Source organism: Oncorhynchus masou, chromosome 14 (assembly GCF_036934945.1).
Source record: "Oncorhynchus masou masou isolate Uvic2021 chromosome 14, UVic_Omas_1.1, whole genome shotgun sequence".
In the NCBI taxonomy this organism is placed as follows: Eukaryota; Metazoa; Chordata; class Actinopteri; order Salmoniformes; family Salmonidae; genus Oncorhynchus; species Oncorhynchus masou.
In genome coordinates this window covers 14,555,330-14,574,588 of record NC_088225.1, presented here as the reverse complement: position 1 = coordinate 14,574,588, position 19,259 = coordinate 14,555,330, and the positions used below count along the sequence as shown (strand labels likewise).

Here is a 19,259-nt window from a genome sequence, read left to right as displayed (position 1 = left end):
CCACACACACACACACTCACGCATAAACAGGAAGCACTTCGCTACACCCACAATAACATCTGCTGAACATGTGTATGTGACCAATAAAATTTTAAAAACAGAAAATAGGCAAGTACCAAATTGGGTGGGGAGGGAGAGGGGAGAGAAAGAGAGAGAGGGGGAGGTGTGTGGCTCCTCCTCACTCTGTGTGTGCTCTCTTCCTCTCGCTTTTTAGTGTGGTCCTCATTCACTCACTCAGAAAAGGTTGAGAGAGGGTCTCTCAGCAAGAGAAGGGTAATAAAAAGGGGATTGTTTGAACGAGAGAGACTGTGTAAACAAAGGGAACTGGGTTGTGTTCTTGGGGACTCTTATCACCTGTCTTCAACACACCACTCCTGCAGCACTATAGGACTCCTGGATGGAGAGGCAGCAGGGAGAGGTAAATGGAGATCGCCTGGAGCGCCTAGATCCACTCTGTGACTCAGAGAGAAAGATGATCAAGGACACCTGGGCCAAAGTCTACCAGAACTGTGATGATGTCGGGGTGGCCATTCTCATCAGGTAAACTTTACCTATACTCTCTTTCCCTTGTTTCTTGCCTATAACATCTTGAAATTGTCAGTCTAAAGACACTGAAAAACTTGCCTAGGTGCACCCATTTCCATTTGGGGAGTTGTGGAGGGCTGATGACAGAAGAGATGTAACTTACTGAATGCTGACTGTTTCAACACAGCACATATTGTTCTTTTTTTTGTTTTTGTTTTTTGAATTTTACCCCTTTTTCTCCCCAATTTCGTGGTATCCAATTGTTTAGTAGCTACTATCTTGTCTCATCGCTACAACTCCCGTACGGGCTCGGGAGAGACGAAGGTTGAAGGTCATGCGTCCTCCGATACACAACCCAACCAAGCCGCACTGCTTCTTAACACAGCGCGCATCCAACCCGGAAGCCAGCTGCACCAATGTGTCGGAGGAAACACCGTGCACCTGGCAACCTTGGTTAGCGCGCACTGCGCCCGGCCAGCCACAGGAGTCGCTGGTGCGTGATGAAACAAGGATTTCCCTACCGGCCAAGCCCTTCCTAACCCGGACGACGCTAGGCCAATTTAGCGTCGTTACGACAGAGCCTGGGCGCGAACCCAGGGTCTCTGGTGGCACAGCTGGCGCTGCAGTACAGCACCCTTAACCACTGCGCCACCCGGGAGGCCCCACATATTGTTCTTGCTGAACAATATGTGTGCGCACACACACGCACACACACACACAAACAGAGCTGGTGATTGCAGTCACCTGACCAGTGGCAACAGCTTCTGCCACCACAGGGAGCAAAACTCTCAGCAGCATCTTGTTATCATAGGAATCTTCAGGGCCTCAACCAAGGCTGTTTTTAGAACCAGGCTAAATTTTGTTTCTCCTTAATTATTACATTGCCAACATGGAAATTGCACATGGCTCCTTATCTTGCTCAATGGTTGTTTTACCAAATTGTGTTGCAATAGTTGAGTTTAATAAATAACCATGTTCTTGCAACCTAGATTGCAATCTCTCCATGACCCTTGCATGATCCCCACTATAAATGAAGGGAACTGAAAGTTATTTTAACAACGTGTGAAGATTATAACATGACGATTGACTTGACTTGCATGCTCTCAGTCTGTTAGAGAGAGCGCCATCACTCATATCTGAGCTATTGCATTTGAAATTGGCTCCCTTCCTATCAGTTGGCAGAATCAGAGGGGAAAGCGTGCAGCTCAATCCATCTTGCTGTTTATTCCAATCTGACATATTTGGCTCTGCGGGTGCTCCCTCTCTGAGAGGCAGATCATGTTTCACATATCTGCAGACCAGGGATTTCTGACCTGACTCACTGATCCCTCACAGGTACCTACATGTTTCTAGCAGACCACCAAAGTCCCTGTGTACAAGAATGCCAAGGGTAACCTGTGTAAATGACAAGCATTCACATCTGTAGCCATGAAATGTAATTGAAAGGCTGGTCATGGCTCACATCCCAACCATCATCCCAGACACCCTGGATTGCCCTTGCCCACTTGGACAAAAGGAACACCTACGTTAGAATGCTGTTCATTTACTATAGCTCAGCGTTCAATACCATAGTGCCTTCCAAGCTCATCACTAAGCTAAGGACCCTGGACTGAACACCTACCTCTGCAACTGGATCCTTGACTTCCTGCCGGGACATCCCCAGGTGGTGAGGGCAGGCAACAACACATCTGCCACACTGACTCTCATCACAGGGACCCTCAGGGTTGTGTACTTAGTCCCCTCCTGTACTCCCTGTTCAACCATGACTGCGTGGCTCTGCCCGACTCCGTCATTAAGTTTGCAGACGTCACACCATTGACAGCATCTTGACTGGCTGCACACCACTTGGTATGGCAACTACTTGTCATCCGACTGCAAGGCACTACAGAGGGTAATGCGGACAGCCAAGTAAATCACTGGTGCCGAGCTCCCTGCCATCCAGTACCTCTATACTAGGCTGTGTTAAAGGAAGGCCATAAAAATTGTCTAAGACTCCAGCCACCGAAGTCATAGACTGTTCTCTCAGCTACTGCACGACAAGCGGTACCAATGCACCAATTCTAGAACCAGCAGGACCCTGAACAGCTTCCACCCCAAGCCATAAAACTGCTAAATAGTTAGTTAAATACAGTCGTGGCCAAAAGTTTTGAGAATGACACAAATATTAATTTTCACAAAGTCTGCTGTCTCAGGTTGTATGATGGTAATTTGCATATACTCCAGAATGGTATGAAGTGTCATCAGATGAATTACAATTAATTTCAAAGTCCCTCTTTGCCATGCAAATGAACTGAATCCACAGAAAACATTTCCACTGCATTTAAGCCCCGCCACAAAAGGACCAGCCGACATCATGTCAGTGATTCTCTCGTTAATTAACACAGGTGTGAGTGTTGACAAGGACAAGGCTGGAGATCACTCTGTCATGCTGATTGAGTTTGAATAACAGACTGGAAGCTTCAAAAGGAGGGTGGTGCTTGGAATCATTGTTCTTCCTCTGTCAGACATGGTTACCTGCAAGGAAACACGTGCCGTCATCATTGCTTTGCACAAAAAGGGCTTCACAGGCAAGGATATTGCTGCCAGTAAGATTGCACCTAAATCAACCATTTATCGGATCATCAGTAGGCCACCAGGCCAGGGTTCAGTCAGGGGGGTATATGCGATTTGAACTTCGAGGAGAGCGGTTCAATTGTTGTGAAGAAGGCTTCAGGGTGCCCAAGAATGTCCAGCAAGCTCCAGGACCGTTTCCTAAAGTTCATTCAGCTGCGGGATCGGGACACCACCAGTACAGAGCTTGCTGAGGAATGGCAGCAGGCAGGTGAGAGTGCATCTGCACGCACGGTGAGGAGAAGACTTTTGGAGGATGGCCTGGTGTCAAGAAGGGTGGCAAAGAAGCCACTTCTCTCCAGGAAAAACATCAGGGACAGTGATATTCTGCAAAAGGTACAGGGATTGGACTGCTGAGGTAAAGTTGGGTAAAGTCATTTTCTCTGGTGAATCCCCTTGTTACGTTCTGACCTTAGTTCCTTTATTATGTCTTTGTGTTAGTTTGGTCAGGACGTGAGTTGGGGTGGGTAGTCTATGTTATTTTTTCTATGTTGTGTTTCTGTGTTTGGCCTGGTATGGTTCTCAATCAGAGGCAGCTGTCGATCGTTGTCTATGATTGAAAATCATACTTAGGTAGCCTGTTTTCCTCGTTTTGGTTGTGGGGGATTGTTTTCTCTCTCTACCAGACAGGACTGTTTCGGTTGTTCTTTTATTTACTTTGTGTTTCAGTATTCAGTTATTGAATACATTTAACGTGGACACTTACCTGCGTATTGGTCCGATCCTTCCTACTCCTCCTCAGAGGAGGACGAAAATCGTTACACCTCTTTCCGAATGTTTGGGGCATCCGGAAAAAAAGCTTGTCTGGAGAAGACAGGGTGAGCGCTACCATCAGTCCTGTGTCATGCCAACAGTAAAGCATCCTGAGACCATGTGTGGGGTTGCTTCTCAGCCAGGGGTGTGAGCTCACTCACAATTCTGCCTAAGAACACAGCCATGAATAAAGAATGGTACCAACACATCCTCCGAGAGCAACTTCTCCCAACCATCCAGGAACAGTTTGGTGACGAACAATGCCTTTTGTAGCATGATTGAGCACCTTGCCATAAGGCAAAAGTGATAACTAAGTGGCTCGGGGAACAAAACATCGATATTTTGGGTCCATGGCCAGGAAACTCCCCAGACCTTAATCCTGACAAACAAAAAACCCACAAATTCTGACAAACTCCAAGCATTGATTATGCAAGAATGGGCTGCCATCAGGGTGTGGCCCAGAAGTTAATTGACAGCATACCAGGGCGTATTGCAGAGGTCTTGGAAAAGAAGGGTCAACACTGCAAATATTGACTCTGTCACATCCTGACCATAGAAAGCTTTTATTTTCTATGGTAGAGTAGGTCAGGGCGTGACTGGGGGGTTGTTCTAGTTTATATTTTCTATGTGGGGTTCTAGGTTAATTTTCTATGTTGGTGATTTATATGATTCCCAATTAGAGGCAGCTGGTTATCGTTGTCTCTAATTGGGGGATCATACTTAAGCAGCATTTTTTTCCACCTGTTGGTTATGGGATGTTGTTTATGTTTAGTTGCCAGTTCACACTGCAGTGTCGTCTCGGTTTGTTTATTCTTTATTTGTTTTGTATTTGCTTAAGTTTCACTTCATTCATTAAAAGTATGTGGAACTCAAAGTACGCTGCGCCTTGGTCCGATCATTATTACAAACAATGTGACAGAATATCCCATAGAATATCCCATATCCCATATCCCATACACCAGGACCAAGCAGCGTGCTACAATGGGGAAAACAAGTTGGACCTTGGAGGAAATAATGGAAGGACAGGAGATCCTTCCTTGGCAGGAGTCACAGCAGACACAAGGAGATAATGGAGAACAGCGACAACGCCAGGGTTCGCGGCCACGACGCAAGCCCAAGAAGCAGATCAAAACATTTTTTGGGGGGGGCACACGGTGTGGTCGGCGACGCTGAGGGGTGAGTCAGAGACCGAGGAAGAATATTGGGACAGATTGAGCGAGGAGTGTTCTGCGAGAGTTGGGGGGAGTGAACCAGAGACTGTCAGTGAGTTGAGGGAGAATGTGGAGGAGAGAGAAATGAGAGAGTTATTGAATTGGTGGAGGATGCACGACATTTTCCCTAAGGACCGTGTTATCAATTTAAAGCCACCTGTGCCAACTCCCCGTACTCGTCCTGAGAAGTGTGTTAAAGTTCCGGTACAAGTGATGCCGGCTATACCAACCAGGTCTCCAGTACACCTTCCCAGCCCAGTACGTCCTGTGCCAACTCCCCGTACTCGTCCTGAGAAGTGTGTTAAAGTTCCGGTACAATTGATGCCGGCTATACACACCAGGTCTCCAGTGCGCCTTCCCAGCCCAGTACGTCCTGTGCCAGCTCCTCGCATTTGCCGGGCGAGGTGTTTTATCGAACTGGTATCATTGATGCCGGCTATACACACCAGGCCTCCAGTGCGCTTCCCCAGTCCAGTACGTCCTGTGCCTCCTCCCCGCACTCGCCCTGAGGTGCGTGACACCAGCCCAATATCACCAGTGCAGGCCCCATGCACCAGGCTTCCTGCGACAATCCCCAGTCCAGAGCTTCCGACGACAGTTCCCAATCCAGAGCTTCCAGCAAAAGTTCCCAGTCCAGAGCTTCCGGCGACAGTGTCAAGTCCAGAGCTTCCGACAACGTTTCACAGTCCGGAACTTCCAACAACGGTCCACAGTCCGGAACCTCCTGAGACGGTCCACAGTCCGGAACCTCCTGAGACGGTCCACAGTCCGGAACCTCCTGAGACGGTCCACAGTCCGGAACCTCCTGAGACGGTCCACAGTCCGGAACCTCCTGAGACGGTCCACAGTCCGGAACCTCCTGAGACGGTCCACAGTCCGGAACCTCCTGAGACGGTCCACAGTCCGGAACCTCCTGAGACGGTCCGCAGTCCGGAACCTCCTGAGACGGTCCGCAGCCCGGAACCTCCTGAGACGGTCCGCAGTCCGGAACCTCCTGAGACGGTCCGCAGTCCGGAACCTCCTGAGACGGTCCGCAGTCCGGAACCTCCTGAGACGGTCCGCAGTCCGGAACCTCCTGAGACGGTCCGCAGTCCGGAACCTCCTGAGACGGTCCACAGTCCGGAACCTCCTGAGACGGTCCACAGTCCGGAACCTCCTGAGACGGTCCACAGTCCGGAACCTCCTGAGACGGTCCACAGTCCGGAACCTCCTGAGACGGTCCACGGTTTGAAACCTCCTGACACGGTCAACGGTCCGGAACCTCCTGAGACGGTCCACAGTCCGGAACCTCCTGAGACGGTCCACGGTTTGAAACCTCCTGACACGGTCAACGGTCCGGAACCTCCTGAGACGGTCCACAGTCCGGAACCTCCTGAGACGGTCCACAGTCCGGAACCTCCTGAGACGGTCCACGGTTTGAAACCTCCTGACACGGTCAACGGGTCGAAACCTCCTGCTCCATGGCCGAAGCCTTCCCCTGTGCCCAGTCTAAACACGGCGTCCAGTCCAGCTCCAAGACCAGAGTCTTCTTCTGCATTGGTGTCCAGTCCATGCACAGAGTCCAGTCCCGCTCCATGGCGGGAGCTTTCCCCTGTGCCGATGTCCAGTCCAAACACGGCGTCCAGTCCAGCTCCATGGCAGGAGCCCTCCTCTACGCCGATGCCCAGCCCAGACACAGCGTCCATCCTGGGTCCATGACTGGATCCGCGGGATGAGTGGGTTCTTCGGCCCGCACCAGAGCCACCACCACAGATGGTGGATCCGAGAGCTGAGCGGGCGGGGGGGATACTGTCACGTCCTGACCATAGAAAGCTTTTATTTTCAATGGTAGAGTAGGTCAGGGCGTGACTGGGGGGGTTGTTCTAGTTTACATTTTCTATGTGGGGTTCTAGGTTCATTTTCTATGTTTGTCACGTTCACTGTCTTCAAACTCCCTGTCATAGATGAGCCAAGGTTCAGCGTGCATGTAATTCCACGTTTTTAATAAAGTGAAACCTTCACAAAAAACAGGTCAACAGAAACCGTACGTGACGCAACCGTGGCGCACACAAACACACACAGAAAATAAATAATTACCCACAACAGGTGGGAAAAAGGCTGCCTAGGTATGATTCCCAATCAGAGACAACGTGGGAACCACAAAACAAAGAAATTGAAAACATAGAATGCCCACCCAAATCACACCCTGACCTAACCAAATAGAGAAATAAAACGGTTCTTTAAGATCAGGGCGTGACAATGTTGGTGATTTGTATGATTCCCAATTAGAGGCAGCTGGTTATCGTTGTCTCTAATTGGGGATCATACTTAAGTAGAATTTTTTCCACTTGTGGGTTATGGGATATTGTTTATGTTTAGTTGCCTGTTCAAATTAATATTTGTGTCATTCTCAAAACTTTTGGCCACGACTAGTTAAAGGGACATCATCTTGGTCATAAATTGCAATGCTTTCATTTGATGCAATATTTGAATACCAGTACTTAAATATCTTAAGCCTCAAATTGCTCTGAGGCATTCTAAATGCCTGTAGTATTACATGGTGACATGGAGCACTGACAAGGAGCACACTTTAGCTGTCAAGGGGTCTTTGAATCTTTGGCATCTTTGGAGATTTGAAGGCATGTTCAAGTATAATGTTAAACCTCAAACCTCAACTGCTCTCTCTGTCAGTTTAATACTAAAAGCTATGCGTGGTTAATTTAGCTCTCTACATAACTAAAATACCCAATGTGAAATACCCATAGCTCTCTGAAAATGTTGTATCAGTGATGCATCTCATTGTAACACAATCCAGGGTATCCATATGTAGTTGTATTTGCATTTATCAAATACCTATACAATTTCCACCTAGGGAAAGTATGTCACATTTAGAACGGCCGTGCAAGTATCTCAGAAATGAGCCCTATCCCAGAGTAGGATTAACAGGCTGATGATTATAAAACACTAATGAGACTATTTATATGCAGCCACTATAGATCAAGGGAGAGATTAAACACCACTGTCTTCACTACTTCTGAGTGAAACAGAGGACCTGGCTTTACAATTGAAAGTCATTGCATAGACCCTCCGCTTTATGCAGAAGAAAATGAGACACCCCCTCCTCTGTCTTCCTTGTCTGCTTCCTCCCAACACTTGATGTCACAGGTGAAGGTTGTGGAAGCCATGTGCTTTCATCAAAGCACAATGGCTTCCCCATAAAGCTTCCATTTTCCGTTGTGGGTTTCAAAAGGATAGAGGTATGGGACATCTGGAACAGATACACACAGACAGCTGTATTGTTTCTGTCCTGGTCACGGTAGGCTGTAGTTTATTGCTCAATACTATTCTCTTTCATAATGTGTTCAAACCAGTTTATTCCACAAAGAAAACCTATATCATCATTGGAGTTATTCTGATTTTATATGGTAGAGAATTAGATATGTGGTACGTAAGGAATATGTCTTATCCTAATACCTTGTATGGGTGTTTACGAGCGCTGACAGGAATACACAAATATTGTAGCAAACCAATGTTGAACATGAGTGTGGGTGTAGGTGCATCCATCCAAACCAACCATATGGTATATCCCTATGATGTAGAGCTAATTGTCTCCAACCCCGACAGTAACACAGTGAGAGGGAAGCAGCAGATGAAGTCACTGCTGCCTGAGTACACACAGCCATTCTGACCGTTTATTTCAGTGTGTAATTACACAAGCAACCAACTAACCATCTCAATTTCATTAGCGCACTTCACTGTTGGTCTGCTAATCCTATAGCCAGACATGGAGATGATGAAACACCAGCTTTGTGAGTTTTAGGGGAGAGCTGTGCAGCTTGTCACCGTCAGCCACTGAGACCAGACATCAGGGACAACATTGGAAACAAGTGGAATCGCTATACCCTGTTATCGCCTGGGTTGTACCCAGTGCATATTTTTCCAAATAAATCAATCACCTGGACGAACAGGTCTCCTAGACTCAGGGGAACATAGCAGTAGTCACCGAAATGCCAGGATGTACACAGACCTGTAGCATGATGACAGGCTGGGTGTGATACTGTATATCACAGGCTGGGTGTGATACTGTATATCACAGGCTGGGGGTGATATAGTGTGATACTGTGATATACTTGTGCTTGTTTTTCTTTCTTCACTCAGTTTTTTTGTTAACTGACACACATTTCTTCTGCCTTATCAACTAGAAGAAATGCATGTTTTTATCAACACAGCTATCTTCTGTTTGAATAGCACATGCTTGTGCTCAGGCCATGGTTGAGTAAATTAAGCATAACCTGTACAGAACCTGGAAAGTGGTTAAACATTAAAAGGGGAAATATGCTCTGCAGCTGTGTCAACACGTTCCAACTATGTTTACTTATAATATCTCACTGGGCCAAGTAATGCACCTCCTTTCTTCTACAGGCTCTTTGTGAACTTCCCCTCCTCCAAGCAGTACTTTAGCCAGTTCCAACGGGTGGAGGACCCTAAGGAGCTGGAGAAGAGTGCCCAGCTCAAGAAGCACTCCCGCAGGGTGATGACCGCCATCAACACCCTGGTGGAGAACCTCCATGACGGGGACAAGATGGTGTCTGTTCTGAAGCTGCTGGGCAAGGCCCATGCACTCAGACACAAGGTGGAGCCTGTCTACTTCAAGGTGAGGAAGAACCAGGCAACATGTTTTCGCATAACCATTATCCACAGGCAAACCAAAGCAAATGTATCACTCATTCCATTTCCCTCTCTCTCTTTCTCAGATCCTGTGTGGGGTGATTCTGGAGGTGCTGGTTAAAGACTTTCCTGATTACATCACTCCAGAGGTGGCAGTGGCGTGGACCAAACTGCTGGATGCCGTCTACTGGCACGTGAAAGGCGTGTATGAGGAGGTGGGCTGGGCCTCCAGCTCTGCTGTGTGAACCATCTGTCTGTCTGGGTCAAAGTAACCGTCAGGGACTACTGTGGACTCCCGGAGACTGACTACTACTGGGCCTTGGCTTAGGAGCAGGACGATCTACGTCTGACAATTCAAGGAAAGAAATGTATCTTTCCAGGGCTCATAGAATCTTCCTATGTATCATCATGGCTCCCTCCCTGTATCTTTCCCATGCCCCCACTGTGGGGTGTGTTCTTCTGATGGACTCTCTTATGAATGATGGGGTGGTGGTTTGTGCTGACTTTGGTTGGAATGTGTGTGAATAGCCATATGTGTGTATGCATTTATGTTTGAGGTAGAGCATAAGCCCTACACAGACTGATAAGAATCTTGGATGTCTCTTCAGCTACATTGCCATGAGATTATGTTGAAGATTGAGGATTGGCAGACATAAGAACTGTATTATGTCATTGAGACAGTCTAAACGTACACTCTATACAGGGGAGAGTATGTCTTCTGCTACTCACACAGTTGTTAACCTGGGTTGTGCCTTTCTTTATTCCTGACACTGACATCAAGATCTTTGTTAATTTCATGTGATGCTTTGCTGGTGTTTCCTGGGCAGTATATTGTATTTCAGAATCAGTCACCCTTCAGAATCAGAACCACTTTACTGTCACAAAATGAGAAATAATAACTTGTGAGGTGTGGTGTCCACATTTAAGCAATGTAAATGTTTTTTTTGTATCAATGCCTGTATCTGCATAATAACATAATAAACCAAAACAAGTATGATCTATAATGGAAATCATGACAAGCATATGATTCTTAATGCCTTGTTTTTCACTGTGAGGTATTAGCACTCTCTTTCCTCCTGCTGTGGCCTACTCCCTGTGAGTCCGCAGTCCTAGCGATAGGTGGATTAGCAGGAGGCCTAAAGGTATTTATACCTCCCATGTCACGAGACACTCAGAGAGAGTGTTGCTCGGTTCTGAATCCAACCACCTCTCCCTGCACATCATTGATTGTTGTGGGAGCACAAGTGCACATGTGGCCTTTCACGCCAGCATCAATAAAGGCTTGTGTACCGTATGTGCTCCCCCATACCAACCTACTGTATATACATATCATTACACAATAGAAGGTGCAGTAACAATACATTAGTATAATGAGTCTGGATTACTCCATGACTTCTATGAAGGTGCAACAGAACTACTAGTGATATGTTATTTACATATATGCCGAATCTGATACTGAAAACAATGACATGAACATGAACACACAAACATTAAGACAGCTATGCTTTGTCCCCAAGATGAAGGCTTAATCTAGGTTTTCATTACATAAATGATTTTACACAAGATCAAGTTCAAGTAAACTCAAGAATTCTAGTAGCCTACAAGTGCATGCATTTGTTTAATTTAGGCTACACACTACTCTATCAAAGCCCTGAGACATTACACAATACTAACAAAACACTCATTATGACTTTAAGCATGAGAGTATGCTACTACAGCAAAATCAGGGTCCATGACAGCGTTGCAGTGCTAGTTCAACCCACACCACATGAATGGCCACAGCACATAGTGCCCCTGTGAAGCTACACTAGTGGCGATGGAGGATTGAAAGATTGAGCTCAGACCACAAACACTACTTTCTGTTTACCTCCTGCCCCTGCAACAGGGCCTTCCCCTGATCTGAGCTAATCCCACAGCCTAATCTTGCCACGAGCTCGAGTGCCACAGGAATCATTCTACTCTCCCTCAATGGGAGGAATAGTCCCAGTGTTCTAACCCAGCTGCAGTCCCAAGACGGGATACATGTGATAGGACCATGTGCACCACTACGATGGTCCTCACCACTATTGCTGTCATCCTATACAGAAAGTTCTCAAACCGAGTCGAACCGTAAGTACTCTTGTTTTTACTCTTTCTCATCTTCTGCCTATTGCTCTGGTCACGTTCACTTCTTGAGGGAAAACCAAGATGAAAGTACACAGAGCGACATGTATCTGGTCACATGTACAGGTAAGGTTGACAGATTTTGTGAAATGTACCTTGGTTGGTTCGATATTTTTAGTTTTTGAATAGTTTTTGGTTGCTTTGTACTTTCCTCTTGCATCACAGTGTTATGTCACACAGTGCATCAGAACTGTTAACGGTAGTGTATTTTGATACTGCCATGGAATTCTCTCATGGGATTTGTGTACTGTTTGTAAGTGTTCTCATGCCCATCATGGAAAATTACGGCAAATGTCTCAATAGCACTGAATGTTAATTATTTCAACAGATGATGAAATTTAGTCCACACAACCTTTGGGTTGATAGATGTTCATGTTATACCTCCCTCCTTAAATAACCTTCTGTCTTATGTAACCACACAAAACGCAACATATCATACTAATTTGAGTGTCCCGGACAGAGGTACTATATATTAACAAAATTGTGTCTAATGTAGGGATAAATAAAGAAAAATGCATCTGAGCTCTTGAGCAGAGGTCTGCTCATTGACTCTAAGTGCAATCCTCTCAGCCCCCCTGGCCCTGCATGACCACTCTCACGGCAACAGCACACAATTTCATATGGCTGCAGCAACATACAGTGCCTTGCGAAAGTATTCGGCCCCCTTGAACTTTGCGACCTTTTGCCACATTTCAGGCTTCAAACATAAAGATATAAAACTGTTTTTTTGTGAAGAATCAACAACAAGTGGGACACAATCATGAAGTGGAACGACATTTATTGGATATTTCAAACTTTTTTAACAAATCAAAAACTGAAAAATTGGGCGTGCAAAAATATTCAGCCCCTTTACTTTCAGTGCAGCAAACTCTCTCCAGAAGTTCAGTGAGGATCTCTGAATGATCCAATGTTGACCTAAATGACTAATGATGATAAATACAATCCACCTGTGTGTAATCAAGTCTCCGTATAAATGCACCTGCACTGTGATAGTCTCAGAGGTCCGTTAAAAGCGCAGAGAGCATCATGAAGAACAAGGAACACACCAGGCAGGTCCGAGATACTGTTGTGAAGAAGTTTAAAGCCGGATTTGGATACAAAAAGATTTCCCAAGCTTTAAACATCCCAAGGAGCACTGTGCAAGCGATAATATTGAAATGGAAGGAGTATCAGACCACTGCAAATCTACCAAGACCTGGCCGTCCCTCTAAACTTTCAGCTCATACAAGGAGAAGACTGATCAGAGATGCAGCCAAGAGGCCCATGATCACTCTGGATGAACTGCAGAGATCTACAGCTGAGGTGGGAGACTCTGTCCATAGGACAACAATCAGTCGTATATTGCACAAATCTGGCCTTTATGGAAGAGTGGCAAGAAGAAAGCCATTTCTTAAAGATATCCATAAAAAGTGTTGTTTAAAGTTTGCCACAAGCCACCTGGGAGACACACCAAACATGTGGAAGAAGGTGCTCTGGTCAGATGAAACCAAAATTGAACTTTTTGGCAACAATGCAAAACGTTATGTTTGGCGTAAAAGCAACACAGCTCATCACCTGACCACCTATCCCCACTGTCAAACATGGTGGTGGCAGCATCATGGTTTGGGCCTGCTTTTCTTCAGCAGGGACAGGGAAGATGGTTAAAATTGATGGGAAGATGGATGGAGCCAAATACAGGACCATTCTGGAAGAAAACCTGATGGAGTCTGCAAAAGACCTGAGACTGGGACGGAGATTTGTCTTCCAACAAGACAATGATCCAAAACATAAAGCAAAATCTACAATGGAATGGTTCAAAAATAAACATATCCAGGTGTTAGAATGGCCAAGTCAAAGTCCAGACCTGAATCCAATCGAGAATCTGTGGAAAGAACTGAAAACTGCTGTTCACAAATGCTCTCCATCCAACCTCACTGAGCTCGAACTGTTTTGCAAGGAGGAATGGGAAAAAAATTCGGTCTTGATGTGCAAAACTGATAGAGACATACCCCAAGCGACTTACAGCTGTAATCGCAGCAAAAGGTGGCGCTACAAAGTATTAACTTAAGGGGGCTGAATAATTTTGCACGCCCAATTTTTCAGTTTTTGATTTGTTAAAAAAGTTTGAAATATCCAATAAATGTCGTTCCACTTCATGATTGTGTCCCACTTGTTGTTGATTCTTCACAAAAAAATACAGTTTTATATATTTTTGTTTGAAGCCTGAAATGTGGCAAAAGGCCGCAAAGTTCAAGGGGGCCGAATACTTTCGCAAGGCACTGTATCAAGCTCAAAAGCATGGACACATATTCATTATCTGATTATATCAAATTAGGATCCATAGTTTTATCAGTCTTACTGACAAGTCAAGAATTGTAATGAAGCTTCAGTATGTGCTAACATCAACAATACTGGATTGATGAATGTCCCTCATCTCCCATTTCAGGCACAATGTTGATGATACCAATGAGGAGCCCTACATGAAGAGCAATGGAATGGACCCTAAGAAATAACAACCCTCACAGCAGATGTAGCTCTAGTCTACAGTCTACATGGTACATAAAAGTACAATAACAAGTAGCCTACAGAACTGAATGCTGTCTGATATTTCAAGATGTGGAAAGGAATGAGGAGGAGGGGAAGAGAGAGGGAGGGAAAATGGAACATGTGGCAGAAGTAGAGATGCATGAAGTGAGAAGATGTATGCCCGTTCCACATTTAGCTTTCAAGTACTCACCACTTCGCTGCTCCCACTAAATGATTTAGTGGCAGAACAAAAATCCATCAGCTCTGTGGAAGGTTATTATAAATGCATTACCTCCCCAAGCCTACCAGTTCAATGGAGTCGTGCAGGGCCTCATAAATATGGGTCAATAAAGGGACAGACACAAAAGACTCAGGATGAATGAAATAGGCTTTATTGTTTTAGTGTGAACTTTCACCCTACCTGTGCGTAGAAGCTCTCAGATCTGAGGTGGGTCTTTTCAAATGAAGAGACGTGAGTTTATTCATTTATTCATAGCATGATATCTCCTTAAATGATTAATGTCCCCCCGCATGTACGCTTTCATGCACCCTCTTTTCTCTCTTTTCTTCCAGACACGAACTGAAGACAGGTCTTCACCTTGATGGCTACACATCTGGTGAGTTCTCTCAACGGCTGCATTCTATGTCTCAAACTTAAACACCAGAAATGGAAAAGTACTTCTCAATTACTACTCATTACTACCACCTGAGATCTACACAAAACCTACTGGTTTACTACTTGATTGCTATTGAAACCAGTAGTGATTTAGACATTTAAGTAGTAATGAGTGATACATTGAGACGTTTCACTACTGGTCAACACGACATATTTCCTATTCAAGTGAATATATAATTCTTCCTTGATGACTACTGAGCTTTTGGGTATCAGCTACTTAAATAAATCCTCTTCGGGATCGGTGTCCCTTCCATGGGATGGTAGAGCAAACGTAGGCTAATGCGATTAGCATGAGGTTGTAAGTAACAAGTACATTTCCCAGGACATAGACATATCTGATACTGGCAGAAAGCTTAAATTCTTGTTAATCTAACAGCACAGTCCCATTTACAGTAGCTATTACAGTGAAATAATACCATGCTATTGTTTGAGGAGAGTGCACAGTTTTGAACTTGAAAAGTTATTAATAAACAAATTGGGCACATTTGGGCAGTCTTCAACATACAAAAATGTAACATAATTGAATTGGTTCATTGGATCAGTCTAAAACTTTGCACATACACTGCTGCCATCTAGTGGCCAAAATCTAAATAGCACCTGGGATGGAATAGTACATTATTGCCTTTCTCTTGCATTTCAAAGATGATGGTACCAGATCTAATGTGTTATATTCTCCTATATTCCCTTCACATTTCCACAAACTTCAAAGTGTTTCCTTTCAGATGGTATCAAGAATATGCATATCCTTGCTTCAGGGCCTGAACTACAGGCAGTTAGATTTGGGTATGTCATTTTAAGGTGAAAATTGAAAAAAGGGTCCGATCCTTAAGAGGTTTTTAACTACGATTCTCTTTTTTGTTGCAGCCACATTTCTCCACCACTTAATATTTTAGAAAATAACGACAACCACCAGAGACAACAGAATATATGCCATTATCAATCATTTGCAATCAGAGGTCATATAAGACAACACAGAAAACCTTTACATACAAGCATACTTATTAGCTAGCATGATGAAAACAGAGGCTACATAGCTACATTCCAATGGGGCTAGCAAACAACTAGGCTAAACACAACACCGTTTTGACAAGCAATCTTTTTGATGTGGTAAAAAGTTATATAAACTGCTAAACAACAACATGAAACTATTCAGAAAACACAAACAAAAGTTAAACTCACAGATGGTGCAAGCATAAAGGCTATGAAAGACAGGATGATGAAGGATAGAAGATGATTACATTCGGAATTGTCAAGAACAGTAGCTAGCCAACAACAATCAACTACTTCCTGTTTTGCCTTCATCTGCGGTTGCGAAAAGCCTGTGTAATCTGGCAAGTGTTGAAATGACTTACTTCCTACCAACATCAAGTAGTAAAACCTATACCTGATTCCACTGAAAAGCCTGTGTAGAAAAGCTGTAGAATGTTAACTACATATTTACTACATGCATCATGTAGTAAAAAGCTCTATCTGATTACTACTGTAATCACTACTGTTTTCATGCTGAACACTACAAAACACGACTTGTCTATCTTGAGTAGTGCATAATCTACATAATCCTTACAAGTCTCTACATAGTCACTACTGCACGAATAGGTTTTGTGTAATAATTCAGTAGTACTTTTTCATGAGGGCTAATTTACCCAGTGGTGAAAAGTACTTACAGTAAGTAAAAAATACTTTAAAGTACTACTTAAGTAGTTTTTGGGGTATCTGTAATTTACTATTTATATTTTTGACAACTTTTACTTCACTACATTCCGAAAGAAAATAGTATACTTTTTAGTCCATACATTTTCCTTGACACCCAAAAGTACTCATTTGATTTGAATGCTTAGCGGTACAGGAAATGGTCCAATTCACAGACTTATCAAGAGAACGTCCCTGGTCATCCCTACTGCCTCTGATCTGGCAGACTCACTAAACACAAATGCTTAGTTTGTAAATGATGTCTGAGTGGCAGAGTGTGCATCTGGCTGTCAAAAAATAATACTAATAATAAGGAAATCGTTTCGTCTGATTTGCTTAATATAAGGAATTTTATGTATTTTTACTTTTACTCAGGTATGACAAGTATAATTTTTTTCACCACTGTACTTAAGTACATTTAAAACCAGATACTTTTAGACGTTTATTAAAGTAGTATTTTACTGGGTGTCTCACTTTTACTTGAGTCATTTTCTATTAAGGTATCTTTACTTTTACTCAAGTATGACAATTGAGTAGTTTTCCACCTCTGAATATACCACTGCTGATTGAAGCTCCTTGCTAACATGTTAACTTCTGTGCTTTGGTTATTTTTTCAGTCTCGTTTGACAGTCAAACATCCTATAACCTAAACCCCAAAAAGGGTATGTTACAGACAACAGCAGCAGCTCCATCTCAGTCATCTGGAATTGATGCAGCTGGCGCCATTGTCTCTCCAGTGTTCAGAGACTGTGCATTGCCATGTGAAATGCATCTGGAATTAATAACAGGCCAGGGCAGGCCAGCACAACAAGAATCTTTTTTTTATCACATCTTCAATCCCCCATCTGTCCTGCAGATCCCTCTAATGTTATTTCAGCAGAGGATTGTCCCAGGAGGCCTCCCTCCTCCTTCTTGAGGCAGGAGAATTCCATTTCTGGGAATGAAACCTCAACCAATCACATCTTGGTGGAGCTGAATCTACAGAACAACATCTTGGTTTATTGTGGGTATCTTGTTTTGTCGAGTTTGATGTTTTCTTAAGGCTTAAAGTAGGCCAATGGTCAATGTAAAACTGTTGGAATGTGTTCCGTGCCTCAAAAAACAGTAGTTTTATTTGATTGTCAAATAGGGCTATACAGATTTGTGTCCATTGAGTAAATTATAATGGCTTTTAAAGAAGAGGCAGAACTTTAAAATTATGCACTTTAAATGTTAGGATGTTTTTGGTAATCTTTCACATTCCTAAAGTGACTAAAATATTGTTTTTGACTGAAACAAGGAGCTACGTATAAGCAATATGTTTAAAATGAATCGCTTGAACCCATAAATATTTGACCAAATGTCAGAGAACATAAATGTCTTGTCGTGAAGATGTGTGTGCCATGGCTACTCAATCTGAAGAGCAATGGAGAGGCATCTGTTTTGTACCTCTCTGTCAACCCTCTCCAGTCACAATGTATTGCTATGTGATGAAAGAAAGCATGCAATGAATCACCTCTTCCCCTACACCTTTAGCATCCCGTTGGTCCCATTGAAGGAGCAACAGTCAAAAAGAGGTGTCTGCCTATGTTCAAAACACAGCTCCAACTTTACTTGACATTTTTAAAAGCAGCTTAGTGTCACCTTAGTAAACGTCTGCCTTGAGTCAGAGCTTGGTGATGCTGGTGGTTACTGGTAAGACGGGTTGTTACAGAATCAAGTTTCCTTTGACATGACATCTTACAACCTGCTTCTTCTCTCTAAAGCAAACATTATGTCTGTTCTTTGCTCTCCCCACCTGATCAAATAAAGAGATTGGAAAAATGTATTTAGTTTGTACATATGTTTATGGCCTTGGTTTGAATTTTCCCTTGTTCTAGGATATCTACTCCCAAATGTTGCATTATATGTACTGGATGATGACCATTACTGTATTACCACTTATTTGTTTTTACCTTTATTTAACCAGGCAAGTCAGTTAAGAACAAATTCTTATTTTCAATGACTGCCTAACTGCCTGTTCAGGGGCAGAATGACAGATTTGTACCTTGTCAACTCAGGGATTTGAACTTGCAACCTTCCGGTCACTAGTCCAACGCTCTAACCACTAGGCTACCCTGCCTTATAAGAGACCCTTCTACATGTAACATACACAGTCTGAGATATTGAATCTGTTCATGCTTGTTTTTTTAACCACTCCAAACAAGAAGAATTAAGCAATGCCTCAGGAAGACGTCACCTGACCTCATAAGGATAAAACAGTGATCACAAACGTGAGCAGGTAAATATAGCTCTGCTGCTGACTCAACAGCCTTGTGTTATTTACTTCCAATCTCACCAGACGTCAACATGACAGTGGTTACTATCAAATCATTAGACTGGCAAATGACCCCACAAATTGATTGAAGGACCTTGAAAAAGGTCCATAAAGAAGCCAAACGATTCATGTTTAGGAAGACGCAGGGCTCTCGACCTTCGCCTCTCCCGAGTCCATACGGGAG

The 19,259-nt window shown here is 44.0% G+C and overlaps 1 protein-coding gene and 1 long non-coding RNA gene across 2 annotated transcripts; both read left to right on the top strand.

Moving 5' to 3' along the window:
• Positions 1-154: 154 nt before the first annotated feature.
• LOC135554343 (cytoglobin-1-like) lies at positions 155-10,437 on the top strand. The gene is made up of 3 exons (XM_064986605.1): positions 155-540; positions 9,501-9,732; positions 9,833-10,437. Exons 1-3 carry the CDS (start codon positions 398-400, stop codon positions 9,989-9,991), a joined length of 534 nt encoding a protein of 177 aa, XP_064842677.1. The 5' UTR covers positions 155-397; the 3' UTR covers positions 9,992-10,437.
• Positions 10,438-11,694: 1,257 nt separating this feature from the next.
• Positions 11,695-18,631, top strand: LOC135554342 (uncharacterized). The gene is made up of 4 exons (XR_010457679.1): positions 11,695-11,855; positions 14,335-14,443; positions 14,988-15,031; positions 17,636-18,631. It is a non-coding gene; the product is annotated as an uncharacterized LOC135554342 (long non-coding RNA).
• Positions 18,632-19,259: the final 628 nt, after the last annotated feature.